This window comes from Lissotriton helveticus, chromosome 6 (genome assembly GCF_964261635.1).
Source record: "Lissotriton helveticus chromosome 6, aLisHel1.1, whole genome shotgun sequence".
Lineage (NCBI taxonomy): Eukaryota > Metazoa > Chordata > Amphibia > Caudata > Salamandridae > Lissotriton > Lissotriton helveticus.
Window position 1 is genome coordinate 601282282 of NC_136067.1, and position 17531 is coordinate 601299812.

At 45.1% G+C, this 17531-nt stretch overlaps 1 protein-coding gene across 1 annotated transcript in view; it reads left to right on the plus strand.

Moving 5' to 3' along the window:
- LOC144762793 (CD109 antigen-like) overlaps positions 1–17531 on the plus strand; it is a 1211849-nt gene that overhangs the window by 316239 nt on the left and 878079 nt on the right. Inside the window, exon 7 of the mRNA XM_078648063.1 lies at positions 11316–11403. Coding sequence (XP_078504189.1) covers positions 11316–11403 — 88 coding nt within the window. The remainder of the gene's footprint in view (positions 1–11315; positions 11404–17531) is intronic.

Below are 17531 nucleotides of genomic sequence, written 5' to 3' on the forward strand. Positions count from 1 at the left end.
AATGGCAAAATCCCCGCACTGATGTTTGCGGATGACACGCTGCTCCTCTCTAAAACGCCTATGGGGATGCAGCGTGTCCTTGCAGCATTTAGCTTGTTTTCGAGAAAAGAAATTTGGAGGTTAATATAAAAAAAAACAAAATACATGGTCTTCCACGCTGACTCGGACTCTAAGCCCCTAGAGAGGGCCCCGGTATTTGACTACCTGGGGCTCACTATAAATGACAAAATGGAATGGGGGCCGCAGACTACTAAGGTAAATATAAAACTTACCCAAGCTAGTGGGGGCATCCTAAAAGTCTATAGAAGTTGCGCTGTAAAAGTCATTGGCCCTCCAGTAGAAATTTACACGGTCCAAGCAAGGGGGGCCACAGTGTACGGAGCGGAACTTTGGGGTCACTGCCCTAGTAAATCCTTGACAGTGACGGAAAACAACTTCCTAAGGCAACTTTTGGATCTCCCCAAAAGCACCCCACTAACTCTATAAAGGCTCTTCGCCCACTCCAGTACTGGTGACGGCTTTGGAGCACGCTAGAGCTGGAAAACTTTAAAGAAGAGTTAAAATCAGTCATGTTAATCAGGGGGGCGGGGAAGATCCCTTGGATGATTTTTATCCGGGATTCACTTCGTAATATAGGGAGAATTGATCTATGGACGGAACTCGAACAGGCCTGCCTAGCTACTTCCAAACAATCCCTAACTTTGGGCTGGACCGGATATAGAATGGAGCGCCTAATCCAGTCTGCAGACTCCTCCTGTCTAACCTCCAGGTTCCTGGATGTTAAACAGTGCTACAGCTTGGAGCCTGGTCTTGACATTATTCAGCCCTTAGCAGCCAAGAAACTGTTTCTCCAATTTAGGCACGGGACGCTTCCGCTCTATGTGTTTACAAATAGGTGGGCGGAGGAAAAAAAGTTGTTATGCCCCGGTTGCAAAATCGTAGAAGAAACTGAGATACATGTGATCTTTTTCTGTCCTGTATATAGGATGGCTAGGGCCAAATGGATCCTCCAACTTTGTAGAAATCTGGGTATAAGAAGCCATAACGTGGCCTATAGGATTTTTAAATATGATACCTGCCCAGTTTTTGTTGTTACAATCGCCAAGTTTTTATTCGCAATGTGGTGTAAACGTAGGCATCTTGTGTTAGGCTGAGTGGAGAACTGTGACGCTCCTTAACTTTGACAAGTTTAATCATTCGCATTTACAATGTCCTTTGTACCTTTCGATTCTTCTCAGGTCTCTTAGCGTAATTTTTTTTAATATAAGTTATTTTAAAAGAAACTGTTGATTAAAATGTTGCTAATGATGCCCGAAAGCGTAATTCTAATGTATGTTTCTATGCCCTATCTTCGCCTGGGTATTTGTTGCTGTTCCATTGTTATGGAGTGAGGATAGTACTTGATAATTGAAATTTTTAAATTTTCTAGTGTTCTTCCCATGCTCTTTTTAATACTTTCTAACTTTGTAAATTCCCTATCGGTTACTTTTGAGATGAAGTTGATATAATAATATTCCATTGTATTATGTACTTTTATGGCTGTAACCTTCCGAAATAAAGTGTTACTGACTGACTGATATTTGGTATTTCATAACATTTTATGTTTGAACTCTATCCCTTCTAATTATATTATTCCTATAAATTCCGAGATGATTGATAATCTGTTCAGAAAGGACAAGCTAGAAATGTAAAACAAGTGCATACATTTCTTGCTGGATTAATAAGCCATGTGAAATTACATAGTCAGAATTTTCAACAAGCCTGTAATACATATTACCCAATACAGATGTTTAACAAGTATTTACTTACATTTAACTGCAAAAGCCACAGTTTGTCATAATTTTGAAGATTTAGGATGGTAGTTCCCAATAATTTCTGCAAAAGGTAAGGCTTACCTGGTGTCCCACAAAGTTATTTGAAAACCTTTTTACTTTTCCTACAGGATTTGTAATCAATTTATGTGAATATTGTGTTGTAAAATTGACTTTTTAGGCCTGTGTTTCTAAAAAATGTATTGGAATATACACCGCTAAGTTTGACTAGCAAAAAGTCAGGATCACTGTCTAAGCCTACTCGCCTAGCCAGAATTGTGGTAGGTGCTTATGCCTATCCAGTTCACAATTTCACTACAACTGCACTTTACTGTTTGTATGGGAATAACATTGCACTTATATGTCGCTGGAGTATGTATACTTGCATGCATTAACACTTTTGCACTTTTCTTTATTGACGCTTCACATTACCTTAATTAATACAAAATTCCACTATGTCAAAACAATTATTGAAAAATGTTGTAGTCCTTCAACCTGGTCCTTGCAAATTGAAAAAAATAAAATACATGAGACTACCTTTATTTCGCAGGGAGGTATTGTATTAGGCACCCGTAGGGCATGGTAAGCGATAATCCTGGTATACCACAATTTAAGTAGACAAGGTTTGGACCAGTGCCTACCCATTCAAGAAATCCTAGCCCTACGCATGCATCCTCCAGTTTATCACATACACAAGATTGCAAAAGAAAACCTGCTGCGGTGACACCCTTTTTTCCAGGCTATTACTGCTTAAGATACAATTTTCTGTGCATGGTGTCAAAGCCACACAACACAGCATGTAAAACATTATACACAAGACACACACACAAGCTGAGTACCTCGTACACACACATGGGTGTGGTCAAAGAAAAGCATCCAGACACCTGGTACTTCACAGATTTTACACTGTGACCTGTTAGACCATCTAACTACCACTGGTTCAAGCTCGACTGCTACCAATCCCCATTTTACCCATTTGTGGGAGCAATAACCCCCCTCTACTGTAGACTTTCTGTGCATTCCCTGGCTGCAGAACCTTGTGCTTGGATGATACATGTCGTCAAACACTTGTGACACCTATTGTGCACTCGCAGATTGTTGAGTTTACTTGAATAAAGTAACAAAGCAAGCCAATCCAAACGAGAACAGAGTGCACCATTTTTCTAGCCATAGAAAACTTTCGTCACTTCTGGCCCCCACTGCACTGAAGGTGGTACAGGACCCTATGTCACAACTCTTTTTTTTTTTTTTATTTCAAATCTTTTTTTATTAAAGTACAAGAACACAAGATTGCACCGATAGGAAGGCAATCATACAAAAAATCAGCTCGCATGAAATATACGATTAATAATGCATGGACAGATACAGTTAATGCAGTCAATATTAAATAGTAAGATGCTTATTACATAGTATATTCATAGGAAATACACATTCGATCCATATATCAGTAGAGCATAGATAGCAGTGTATCAGATATCCATGCATACAATCTCTGTGCCACGGAGCAAAAACAATTAAGAAGACAAAGAAGACAAGAAGGGAAAAGATGGGAGGAGGGCAGACGGAGAGAGGGGGAGAGATAGAGAGAGAGAGTAAGAGTAGCAGCAACAAGGTTTGAAGAGATTTCCTAAGTAAAGGCATACATCATACGTCATATATATCAGAAGTGATGCCCGATGTACCAACAGCGAACCCGCCGGGGAAAAGTGAAACCCTGGCAGTGTGCTTAGGGTGGGTCATAACAGAGTTCCAATGAGTCAAACAGACTCCAGAATTTGGTATGAGGTTTTTGCCAGGGGGATGAGCGTAATACGTCATTATCCGCACCCCTCAGGGAAGACAGCCACTCCTGCCAGTGTGCGAAAGAGACGTCAGAAGTGCTCTTCCACTTGCTCAGGGTAATTTTGCAAGCCAGTGTGAGCATTAGGTCCAGGAGGTGTCTGTCCTGCTCTCTAGGGATATTCGGGTCAATCGCACCTAGCAGAATATATGTGAAGTCCCTGGGTGGTTGGTAGCTGAAGGATGATGGATATAGTCAAAGATCTTGTCCCAGAATGTTTGGATCAGCGGACAGTGAAAAAACATATGTGCCATGTTACCCACATATGTTTTGCAGTTCCAGCAAAGAGGGCTGTCCAGGAGTTTGAGTTTGAAAAGTTTCTCAGGTGTCCAGTAGGCTCTGTATATCAGCATCAGTTTGGTCTGCGATAGTATCGGAGATATTTTATTGTAGAAAGGAGTGAGATAAATCTTTTCCCAATCAAAGGTCAGGTTAGATAAGCTTTTCTCATTTTCTCAGTCCCTCTCGCATTTTCTATGTGTTTTCTGTGGTAACGGTAATATGATCTTATAGATTTTGGATACTGCGTGGCCTAGTGACATAATTTGAGCTAGTTTAGTACATAGAGTGGGTTGTTGCGGGACAATGGCTCTGGCAGAGATAAGTGCCTTAAGGCGAACAAATTTGTAGAAGTCAAGCGGGCGGAGATCAAATCGCGATTGTATGGTGGCAAACGGGAGCGGGGAAGTACCCTCGTAAATGTCCTGTACTAAATTCAAGCCCTTTTTAGCCTAGTCCTCCCAAACGAGAAGTCCGCTTTCACCCTTTAGTGCCGAGTTAAACCAAAACGAAGCCAGGTTTGATTTGGAGAATTTTGTTTTAGCCTTGCAATGCCTCTCAAGGTTGAGTAAAGCCCGTTTAGTGTTGAGAAATATATATTTTGATTGAGTAAAGGCTGAAGAATCCATAGTCATTATAGTGGAAAGTGGCAGGTTGTTAATTATGGCTTTTTCCACATGGACCCACACGGGAGTATATTCTTGTTGCTTAAGGGACCAGGTTGCTCCTTGCTTGCACAAGAAAGCTGTCTGATAGCATCGAAAGTTAGGCAGACCTACCCCCCCTTTATCTTTTGGCAATTGAAGTTTTTTCAGGGAAATTCTCGGCTTCTTACCCTGCCAGATAAAATTATTGAAGAGTTTATGTACCCTTGAGAGGAAGTCATCCGAAAGCAGCATGGGTAACATGCTGATTAAATAATTTACAAGCGGCGTAATCATCATTTTGAGGGTCTCCACCCTCCCCCACCACGATAAAAACTTTGTGGATCATCCTTCTAGAAGTGTGGAGATTTTCTTGAGTAACGATTTCTCATTAATTTTAAGAGTACTTATTAAATCCTTTTCAAAATCAATTCCTAGGTATTTAAAGCTCTCCTGTTGCCAGCAGGACACTCCTATCGCCGACATTACTAAACAGCTTTACTTCAGTCTTGTCCTTGTTGAGTTTATATCCGGTCACTGCCGAAAAGTCTGCAATTGTTGATAACAAAGCCGGAATGGCTTCGTCCGCCTTCTCGGACACTACCAGGACATCGTCCGCGTAAGCCGAGATTTTGACTACGGTCTCATTGAAGTTTATACCTTTAATTAGGTTGTTGTTCCGTAAAGAGAAGAGGAAGGGTTCAATTGCCAAAAGAAAGAGTGACGGGGAAAGGGGACAGCCCTGCCTCGTACCCTGTTGCAAGTAAAAGGAGTCTGACAGGCATCCACCGGCTCTAACACGCACAGAGGGGTTGGAATATAAGGCCATCGCCATGCGTATGAAATTCGCGCCCAGATTAAATTTATGTAGAGTGGCTTCCAAGTAGACCCAGTCAACCATATCAAATGCCTTCTCGGCGTCTAGGGTCACGGCCACAGTGGGGGAATCAGATGCCTTAGCTCTCTCTAAGATGTGTGCAAGTGTTCTGGTGTTATCACTCGAGAGTCTATTTTTGAGGAATCCCACTTCTGAAGGGTGTATCAGTCGGGGTAAGACTAGTTGGATCCTTTTTGCCAAGACCGCTGCGTAGATCTTACAGTCAAGGTTGATCAAAGATATGGGCCTATAGTTCTTGGGAGCCGACGGATCTTTCCCGTCTTTTGGTAGAACCGCAATAATGGCTTCTGCCGGCGTGCCAAGGACCTGACCACTAGAACTGAAGTGTTCATAAAGGTCCTTTAGTGGTTCCATTAGAACATTCGAGAAAGTCTTATAAAATGAGGCACTGAACCCGTCGGGGCCCGGCGCCTTCCCTGTTTTGAGTGACCTAACAGCCTCTAAAATTTCTGGTTCGGATATGAGACATTTGAGTGCAACTTGATCCTGATCTGAGAGAGTCGGGAGTTTGCATTTATCAAGGTATGTCTTGACTTTGGAGCTGTCAATATCTTTGTTTTTGTTGTATAGCTCTTTATAGAATTCTTTAAATAAGTCGGCTATTTTGTTGGGATCAGAGTGCGATGTGCCTAATTTGTCTACTATACATTTGATATTTGATTGCTGTAGTTTAAATTTTAGATAGGCGGCAAGACTTTTACCCGCTTTATTATTTTGGCACAACCTAAAATTTTTATGATGTTGAAGCCAGACACCTGCTCTCTCACTAATGATTTTATTATATTCGTATTTTATATTCATTAAGGCATTAAGGACTGAAGGATCTTTGGATAATACGTGTTTTTTGTCTATGGCAGTTATCTCTTCTTCTAGTCGTGACAGGGTGGAGTTTGCATCTTTGTTCATGGCCGAACGAATTTGAATTATTACCCCTCTGATCGTTGTTTTAAGCGCCTCCCACCTTGTGAGGTCTGAGGTGTCTCCTTTGTTGTTGTGGCTAAGGTAGTCAGTGATTGCTGCTTCTATGGCTGACATGTTTGTTTCTTTTTTTAAAACTGCATCATTGAATCTCCATAAGGTCGTTTTCCTACCCGTTTTGTGCAATGCCAGAGTCATTGTTACGCATGAGTGATCGGAGATTACTCGTGCTTCTATATATGTGTGTTCAATATCTCCCTTCGAGTGGGCTGATGTGAGCAGGTAATCTATACGTGAGTATGAGCCATGCGGTGGGGAGAAGAAGGTATAGTCTCTACCTGTTGGGTTCATCAGCCTCCAAGAATCTACTGGTTAAATCGGGTACAGAGATTGAGAAGTGCTTTATGTGAGTTGCTTGGTCTGAATTGACATTTCGAGTCTCTGTCTAGGAGGAGGTCCATAGGTAGGTTTAAGTCACCACCAAGGATGTGTGTTGCATTGTCTGGAATGGAGTCTATGTGTGAGCTAAGTTCCTTCCAAAAATCTTGATCGTCCTTATTGGGCGCATATACATTTGTCACATAGAGCTCCTTCCCACCTTAAGATAATTTAGTAGAAACCCATCTGCCTTTAGTGTCCGCACTACTCTGTAGAACATCTATGTTGGCTCGCTTCGCAATGAGTGTGAGTACCCCATTCTTTTTGCCCATTGCTACAGATCCAATCGCTTCGCTATAGAGCTTGTTTTTCATGGAGTTAAATTGCGAGGAGTCTATTTTAGTTTCTTGGAGCATTATAATGTCACCTTTCAGTTTATACAGATAATCCCGAATTTTCCTCTTTTTGATTGGGTGGTTAAGACCCTTGACATTGAGCGATATTATCTTTATAGACTGTTTATCCGTGGCCATCAATAAAAGAATGTGAGTGATCTAGTAGCCCACATACATGTGCAGTTTGAGATCTGACTAACACCATCACTTTTGCAATGGTGCCAACTCGGATCCCTGGGTCGTGAGGACGGGTATGCTGTATACACGGAGCATTCTCGTCTGTGTTGGTGTGTAGTGTGTTGCTGCAAGAAGACAGAAGAAGTAGAGGGGAAAGAAACCAGAGGGAAAATGACACAAAAGGGAACACGCTCAAGAAAAAACCCAAACACCCCACCCTACCCCTTTCCATCCCCAACCCACCCCTCCCACCCCAAAAATGCACTAGGAGCATGGCAACTAGGGAGAAGCAGCCAAAGTGGTTGCCCTCCTCTGTGGCGCAAACTAGGAACCTGCGCAAAAATGTAGGTAAACAGTGTTACGGGGTCAAATTGTGTAGCCGACCGAGACCAGTCAGTCGTTCGACTAAGACATAAAGTCTCACGGTGGCGTACCGTCCTTATAACATTAACAACATTATCTAACAATATCTAATATCTAATTGCCCCATTAGTTACTGAGACGAGGTTTATGAACTCCACCTGTAAACAATATACTATGGTATACTAAACAGGGCGTAAGAGGACCAGTTCGCAGTCGTATTTGAATCAACATATATAATCATTCGATCCACCTTTGAGCAAATATCAAACAACTGAACTGAGAACTATAACAGTAAATCACTGTCATCACAGTAGTAGGGCTCGCACATTATTGCGTAAGTCAATTGGCAAGTAGTTGACTGCGTTAAGCATCACATTGGTGTAGCAGTTGATCCTAACAATACTATACAGTTAGGCACCTGAGCAATCATAGTACCACATATAATATGAGCATAACATATGTCAGTGGTATGCATTCTGAAGCGTCAGCAGTTCTTCATCCCACTAAAAGGAGATCAAGGCCATATTATAGTCATTCAGCACGAGCCGTAGCTCAAAGGCCACCTAAATACACAAATACTGGCATATGTGAAATAAGGAATAAATCGTCCTACCATTCCTATAGAAGAAGCCCCATCATGAAAAGGCGAGAGCAATATCAAATATGACATTTCTAAAGGTATGAATGGATTGTGATGTAGACCACAGCTCGTCAAGACAGAAGTAGTCAAGATAAGGGACCGTAACATTCACGTTGATAGGACTTGCAAGAAGGCTGAGGAGCTGTGCGTCGGAGAACATGGATGAACAGTATGGACAGAGCATGTTTCAAGAGTTAGTCGACTTTTCCTTGAGTGGTTGGCGCTGCCGCAGTGTCCATTTTCGATTCTTCCGGGCCATCAAGGAATCTCTGTAGATGTAAGGGGTCCGAGAATATTTGGGGTACTCCTTGTATTGTTACACGAAAACGTGCAGGGCCCACAAAGCCGTATTGGTAGTCAAGCTGGCAAAGGGCCAAGAAAATTTTCCTCAGAGCAACGGTCTCTTTGCAGTAATCCTGGGATATGTACACCTTATTGGTCTTCCAAAGGATGTGATTGTGTTTACGCATAAACGTCAGGATTTTTTCTACGTCCTGGTACCTAAGAGGCTTACACACAATTGGTCTGGGACCCCTCTGATGTTGAGTGAGGCGAGTAGGAACTCTGTGAGCTCTGTCGAGCTCCATTGGCGTACTAAAGGAGAGGCTGGTGGCCTGAGGAAACCATGATTCCAGGAATGATATACAGTCTCCATCTTTCCCCTCCGAAACCTTCCGGAATACCAAACATTCTCAGATTTCCCCGCCGATTCCTGTCTTCTAACTCCGAGAGACGGCGTGACATGGATGACGTAGACAAGGAAAGATCTTTTAGAGATTTGTTCACTTTAACATCCGAGTCTTCCAGCTGGCTGATCCTGGACTCAGTTTCAGAGAGTCGCATATTGGTGTCCTTGATGTCTTGTCTCACCGCGGCAATATCCTCCCTGGTGGATTTCGTGATTTCATGTACTTCCGCTAGGTTGAGGAGAATCGTATCTAGAGCAGCGTTCATGTCCCTTGCTCCCTTGACAGGAGATGCTGGATTTGGCGGCTCAGCTTTGGGTCTTTTAAGGGTTTTGGGTTCCTTATCTCCCATTTTTGTTGGGTGGGGTGTGACCACACAGGCGTGTAGAGGCAGACCCAGACAATGCTGGTACAACTGGTGTAACGTGCGGGCCGTTCAGTCGTGCAGGCTGGAGAGGTATGTAGAGCTGCCGAGTGCCGAGCGTCTTATGGGTCCTTGGTAATGACCTCGATGGAATTAGTAGATAAAACGCCGTAGGTGAGGAGATAAGGCTCTGATAAATATGCACTGTGTAGATAGATATGCAGGCAAGTAATTATGCAGTTGGAGATCAGTTGGTGTATGCCTCAGAGCAGACCCCCCAGAGCTGTGATGAGCCTGGACTAGCAGAAATGCGACATCAATTGTTTATCCTGGAAGTGTCTTTCTTGTCGGCCATCTTAAGGTCAGGCAGTGTGGTGGAGAACTTCTCTATAGCTGGGCCCATTAGTGTACATTTAAGCATTTGGGCAATTAATACATTTAGGCATGTGGGCAAGCTCACCGCAGAGAGGGAGCACCTGGCTTAACCGGAGGTCAATTGGCAGCATTTAACATTTCCGCAAGCCTGCTACGAGTCTACAGGGGGCCACCACCACAATAAGCTTGTCAGATTTACAAAGATTTACAAAGCGCGTTGTTTCCCTCAATAGATTCGTTTTATATGGGATGAGTGAGTCACAGCGCTAGTCAGTGCTTCACCAGAAAGCTTCGGTGAAGTCAGGAGCTCAAATCGTTCCGGCTCCGAGAGTTGCGGCCGCCATTTTGGCCCTCGAGTCGTCGTACCTGACCAGGAGAGCTTCTCATCAAATGACTCCCTTCTTGAGTCGGCACTCTGCTCCGCTCTTGTCGCTGCGATCCCCGGCGATAAGGGAGGCTACCGCCCGTCTCACTGCTGCCAGGTATGGATGCTGAGACTCGCGGCAAAGGTCAGACAGCATTCACTTCTGTGTCTGAGGGTGCGTGTTGCTCTCCATGCGGTCGCGGCCCGCAACGATGAAATCATCTGCTCCGGGGCATCGTTCGCCTTTGCAGGGCTTTTAAACCGATCTCCGGTATCGTCCGCTGCTTTGCCTCACCATCGGGTAATTCTCTGATTGCAGGGGTTCAGCGTAACATCTAATGCACTTGGCGCCACGGGAGGAGAGGAACGCCTAGGCAGACATCTTCTCCGGCGTCCATGCCACGCCCCCCCCCATGTCACAACTCTGACAGCTGTCAACAGCATCTTAGCAGGATCTACTACCTCTTGGATTGCTCACACCTGGGTAATGTGGGGCAGGGCCCAATATCACACTTCTGACAGCTGTCAATAGCATCATAGCAAGACATATTACCTCTTGCATTGCTCACATCTCAGTAAGGGGAGTCGATGTGCTCAGATGGGGATCTATTGCTCCTAAAGATGTTCATCTACTACACAAACACACTATATTTGCCCACTTCCAATATTTGTTTTGCTAGCAGTATTTGTAAACATAGGATTAGCTAAATTGCCATGCCAGCTGAGGTAAAAATGTTGCTATGCTTTTTGAGATTTCGCAGAATTAATTGTCTTTAAAAGTAGGGTGAGCTAACGGTGGAAACGATAAAGGAATTAAAACCTTTTAGACAGTGTTACATTTTTCGGTTGGTATATTAACAAATGTCACATTTAGCCTCAACAGTAAATATTTTTCAGTTGAATCATGACCCTACACTTACCATCCACGGACAAAGCTTTGTCAGTACCTTTCATGTATGCACGCGGTGTCACATTTGGTAAACATGCCCCTAGGTCGTTTTCTTGAGCTGTTACTCCTCTGGATTTTTTAATTATTTGTGCAAATGCCCTTGTGTTCATTTCTGTCAAATGTGAGCTTATGTAGTATTTTTTTGTTTTGATTTATACTTGTAGTTTTTACAGTTTACATATGTAGAGTAACGAATTGATTAATTGTAAATATCTGTGTTTTTTTTCCGTCTAGTGTTGCCACAATTTGAAGTTACTGTAGAAATGCCATCTGTCCATATTGTGCCAAGGTCAAATAACATAACTGGCGTAATAACTGCCAAGTAAGTAAGACATTTGTGTTCTTTCCTCTGATTCACTACTTTGGGCCACTTCATACTTTTAATGAATGTGTTGGATAGATATATAACCCTCAATTCTGATGCAAATTCTAAACTGCAATAGTGCCTGGTGATTGGGACATTAGTTGATGGCAAAACTGATATAAACATTCTTGGTTCAAGAAGTTACCTCATTTTTCAATTGACAAGCTCTGCAATGGCAGATTGAGGATTTTACTCAAAGACATTTTCAATGTATCAACATAGAGTTACAAATAAATATGTAAAGGGGCACTTATTGTGATGGAAAACGTGCTTGCATGACAGCCTACATCATTTTTTATTCATTATTCATTCGGATCGTTCATAGCGTCATAAGCGTCTCCTTTCGGTTACTTCAGAGCACTTGACAAAGGTGTGAAAGAATGCAACATTATGGTAGGGAATTAGGCCCACATGCATCAACATTGCCATTTGCGATTCCTTATTAGCGAAAAATAAGGATTCGCTAATAAGGAATCGCAAATGGCTATGCATGAAGAAATCGCAAAAAAAATAGCGATTTCTTAAAATTCCTTAATTGCGACTCGCAAATTGCGAATCGCAATTAAGGAATACCTCCTCATTCATTGCTATGGGCCTAGAGGCCCATAGGAATGAATGGGAAGACATTCTCAATTTGCGATTCTCAATTAGAGAATCGCAAATTGAGAATGCAATTTCAAGGGTGCCAGGGTGTCAAAAGGCCACCCTGTTGCACCCCTGAAATCTGCCTATAAGTACATCTTGCACACGCACATGCCCCAAGTGCATGTGTGTGTGTAAAATGGAACTTTGAAAAATGCACTTTAGTGCATTTTTCAAAGTTAAAGTGCATTTTTCAAAGTTAAAGTGCATTTTTCAAAGTTTTTGCAAATTACCATGAAGGTCAACTTCATGGTAATTTGCTCCCTCTATTAGCGAAATCACTATTTTTTTTAGTTTGATGCATTGCATTTAAGGAATCTCAATTTGAGATTCCTTAAATGCAATCGCAATTTAAGTAATCGCAATTTTGCGATTTAAAAAATTGCGAAAAGTACAAAAATTATGATGCATCCCAAAAGTTCAAATTGCATTCGCAAACGGCCGATTTTTGCAATTCGCACCATTTGCGAATGCAATTTTCAATGATGCATGTGCCCCTTAGTGTCCTAATGGATGGGTGGCTAACAATGTCTGAAATTCTTTGTTATTTGACTCATGTTTTGTGCTGAATTCAGTTAAAGACAAGTTTGAATAGATATTTTTAAAAACGTTTTCTGATTCATATTCAGGTGAGTTCAGATCTCGATATTCAGGTGAGTTCAGATGTCAAATTCGAGTTCAGATGTCAAATTCGGGCTCTGGCCGTTCCAAAGTCTAAGACCTGGACACCGCCTCATGTTCCTTGTTCCGTCCTCTTCAGTGACTGCTGTGCAATCTGATGGGCTGACACTGAGCGACAGGCTCTGGTTGCCGTATTGTGAGGAGCCAGTTTCTGCATGAATGCCAAACCTTTGCCTCAATATGTTTTTTGGTTGGTATACAAGGCGTTGAATTAGAACCTGACATCAACAGGAAGTTAGTGGAGTGCTTTCATTGTGTGTCTACACATAGAATGAAGAGAAGGAGTTAGATTAGGAGTAATGTCGAAAGAATTCAGAGAAAACAACCAAGATCCTACAAATAGGTAATAAGAAAGGTGTGTGGTGTCAGCAGTGGTGGCTGAGGAGGTCGGGCACAGTTCTCGTTTATGTGGAGGAAGGCCGTCAACAACTTAAGCTTCACTTCATACCTAGAGAACAATTTTGTTGCCAAAGTCAAGAAACAGCTAATTTACCATACTCAAACTCTTTCTGTAATAAAACTAAATTAATCAAAACAGTGCATCAATTATATTTTTATGACTTGGACAACAATAGAGGATTCATTATGGTCGCGTAATCCCGGATATACCGGGCGCAATAGCTGGCCATTCCCAGGAACGATCGTAGATCGCTGACGTCCTGAGGACACTTGGCGTTGTTCAGGGATGCCACTTTTTCCGGGTCAGGTTTCATTCTCGCTCCTGAGAAGATGTTACCAAAGAACTTTAACGTTGATTGATGAAATTCGCATTTATCCTTGTTCAAGGTCAAGTTCGCATCAAGCAGGGCATGTAAATGTGTTGGATTTGTAAAGCGCACAGCTGCCCTTGAGCGTCCCGGCGCTTGCTTAGGGAACCCGTCCTGGTATTCCCCAGTGGGAAACCCCGGCAGGGTGTCCACAAGGTGAAAGCCAGGCATCCCGCCGCGAGGGGCCGTAGTGGAGATTAAGCAAGCTATTGCCCAGAGTCGCAGAGTGTGACCCCGTGAGTTGAGTAGGCACCAGAGCGAGAATTGTCGAGCCTGTGGAATTTTGAGCCCGAGACCCGCCGAGGCAGGGAACCGAACCCTGGTCCACAGTCAATCTCAGCTTCCGGGTCTGCCGCCTCTAACCACTGAGCCACGCTTCTCCACAGGCATGACAGACACGGTTGAGTGCAATGTCGTGCTCACGGGTGTCGGAGCCATATACAAGGATGTTGTCGCTGTAATTGAGCGTATTGGGGATATTTTGGATGATCTGTCGAATAGCCTCTTGGAAAATTTCGGCAGCTGAAGACACACCAAAGCTTAGCCTCTTTTACCTGAAAAGTCCTAGGTGTGTAGCAAAAGTTGTGATGGGGCGTGATTGGGCATCCAGCTCCAGCTGGTGATAGCCCTTGTTGAGGTCCAGTTTAGAGAATACCGTGGCTCCGTTCAAATCCGAGATCATGTCACATAGAAGTGGCCCTGGATGGCGTTCACGTTCTATCGCAGTGTTGGGTACTCGCATGTCGACACAGAGTCTTACTTTGCTGGTGGTACCCTTTTTCGGTACAACGACCACTGGCGAAACCCATGGGGTCGGGCTGTCTGTGCGTTCAATGATGTCGGCAGACAGGAGGTCATTGATCTCTTCTTCGACACCCTTTTGGAGGTGGAAAGGAACACGCCAGGGGTGCTGAGCAACAGGCCGGATCTGTTTGTTGATATGCAGGTATATCTGACGATCCTTCAACTTCCCCAGCCCGATGAAAAGGCGAGGAAAACGGTCGACAATGTTCTGGTCATCACAGACTTTGAAGAGGATCTCCACAAGACGGAGACGTTCCGCAGTCGGCAGGCTCAGCAGACAGTCAGCTTTGGGGCCCTTGATGACATGAATGACGGCATCAATCGTGACATTGTCATGTGCAAGTGTAGTCGGGAATTTGCCAAGACATTGCAGCGGCTTCCTTGACATCCAGGTGAAGACCCGTACAAGTGCATGAGTGAGGGTCGGCTTGGGGCGCATCCTCTCATACTCGGTAACGGGGATGTAGTTCAGCGAAGCCCCGCTGTCCATAACAAATTTAGTGTCGTGATTCCCCACTTTGATGTGTAAGCGAGGATACTTCTTCAACTGATCTGGGTCTGCGATCATGTAGGCACGGTGGGTCGTGTACTCGGAGTCTCGAGACGAAGACCTGGAGTCTCGGGACGGAGATCTGCGCTCCCATCGCGATTTGTGTGACTCCCTGCTGGAATGTGTCGAGCTGGAGGACCCCGTGTCTTTGTCATGGATGGCTCTAATATGGTGCTTTCTGGTGCTCGATCGAAACGACCTCCCAGTGCCGCTTCGCCTCTCGTTGTTGTACTCGCCGCACATCGCCTCGAAATGGTTCGTCCGACCACATTTCCTGCACCGCTGGCCCATGGCAGGGCAGACGTCCACGTGAGGATAGTCATACCCACACCTGTAGCACCTCCTCGCTCTCTCTGGTCCCTTCTCTCTCCGGCCGGTTTCTCGCCTCCGGTGATCTGATCGCCTCGAGCGAGAGGACGGTCGTGATGTCCAACGATTGTCCCTCGAGCGTCTACGCCCGCCACCACGGTCTTGAACTCGGTGGGCTTGCTCATTGCTCACTTTGCGCCCAGATTCAATGGTGGCAGCATGCTCCTCAGCTTGATCGTATACGCGAGTTAGCTCCTCAATGTCGTCCAGTTCTTGCGGCTTCCTCAGCAGCCGTCTTCTGAGGGATTCAGAGTGGCACCCCTCTATGATCTGAGACTTGATGGCAGCGTCAGTGGAAAAATTATCGAAGTCGCAGTGCCTCGATAGTCGCCGCAGTCGAGTGATAAACGTGCTCATGGCCTCGTCTTTCCCTTGACGTGCCTGATGAAAAGCATGGTGCTCATAGTCCACGTTCCTTTTGTGGAGTAATCTCTTGTTTAGTGCGTCACGCACTTTGTCATACGTTCCGGTGTCTGCAGCAGGGAGATCCTTGATGAGTTTACTTATTTCACGCCCAGCCAGATTCCGGAGAGCAATTAACTTGTCCTTGTCAACGGTCACTTTGGACCCTTCAAGGTAGTCCTCACAGGCTTCGAGCCATTCCTGCCACTTGGGGCCCATGCTTCCACCTGTCGTTAGGGCGACTGGCTCAGGGGCCCTCAAATGTGATCCTCCTGCGAAGAGGGGCTTGACCTCATTTCGTCGCGGTGATGTTGACATCGTGGGACCGCGTAGTGCTGTGTTGGGTACTTGTCAATGTTTGTTTGTTCCTTCTTGCCGATGCTTGTTTATTTACTCTTGACAATGCTTGTTTCTTTTGCGTTCACCAATGTTTGTTTGCTTGTTCTTGTCAATGTTCGTATGTTTCTTCTCGCCAATGCTTGTTTGTTTCCGTGCGCCAATGCTGGTTTACTTGCTTTTGACAATGCTTGTTTCTTTCTGTTCGCCAATGCTTGTTTATTTGTCACAGTCAGTGCTTGTTTCTTTTGCCGGGTGCCTGACTTCAAGATGGCCGCCCTACAACAACCAAGGGTCTTGTCCTGAAAGTCGCCTGACTTCAAGATGGCCGCCTTCACTGCAGGCACACACGAGGCTTTCTCCCCAGGTTCATTCAAGACTCACCGGCCGGCAGCTCCAAGGGCAGCACACGTCAGGATTCACTCTTCTTTGGCCGCGGCATCTACCAGGTGAGGTTGGGGTGGGCTCCCGCCTTACTTTTCGCGCTCCCGCTCTTCTTCTCCGCTGGCGTGCCGAAACTCACGCATCGGGCGTAAGGTATTCCGACCTCCGACGGCACCCGGGCTCCGTTTTCAGCGCGCTCAGCAGCGCTCGTCACCCGGCTCTCAGGGGCAGCGTCCTCCACGTCGGGGGACCTTTATCTTGTCCTGAGGTGCTGGACAGGGTCGGAGTGGGCTCCTGACTCCTGTTCCTTCAAGGGTGCCAAGTTGCACGCATCCGGCGGGACTCGCGCTTTCGGCGCGAACACCTTCTTCTTTCGAGCGCTTCAGCGCTCGTTGCTGCGGCTCCCTCTTCACTCCCTCACCACCACTGGGAGGGATAGGGTCACCTGCTGCTGGCCTGTCTCCTCAGGGGCAGCTCTCCACAGCAGCGTCTTCTTCCTTTCGGCGCTGCACGGGACAGGGCACTCTTGTGGGATCCTGTGGGCTGCATTCACGCCCATCCCAACCTCGTCGCCAGTTGTAGCATCGTGCTACAAGTAATACACATACACTGCTCGTTATGTATCTGGAGCTTTATTCTGTACTTCCAGTACCTTCCCTGTCCCTACTCTATCTGCCCTCATCCTGTCCCTGCTCCGCCTCTTCCTTTCCCTGACCACCTAACTCCTCCCACCCAGCTACTAGACTGCTAACATATAACACCCCTGAAGCAAGGGGATCTCCAGTCCAAAGCTTCTTCAGTGGCACTCCATATCGAAGAAGACCACCAAATGCAGACTCCATTTCAATATGGCCACCAAACATCAACACTATTTCAGCATCGGCCTTTCTGAGAACAACCCCTTCCTTTCAGGCGGTTCCTATTCAGGGACTAGAGACCAGTTCCTTTCAGTCAAGTGGTTCCTTCACTAAAAGAATATATAAAGAGTCTCTGATCAGAGTACCAGTATGTTGCAACCCCTCCAGCTTGCTCCTGCTGTTCGATTCTTCACTCCGGCTCCAGTTCCTCCTTTTACTGTAGTCCTTTATAGCTCCAGTCATGTTTGTCCAAGGTCCTTCTTGCACTAGCCCTGCCAGTTCCACCTCTGCCAC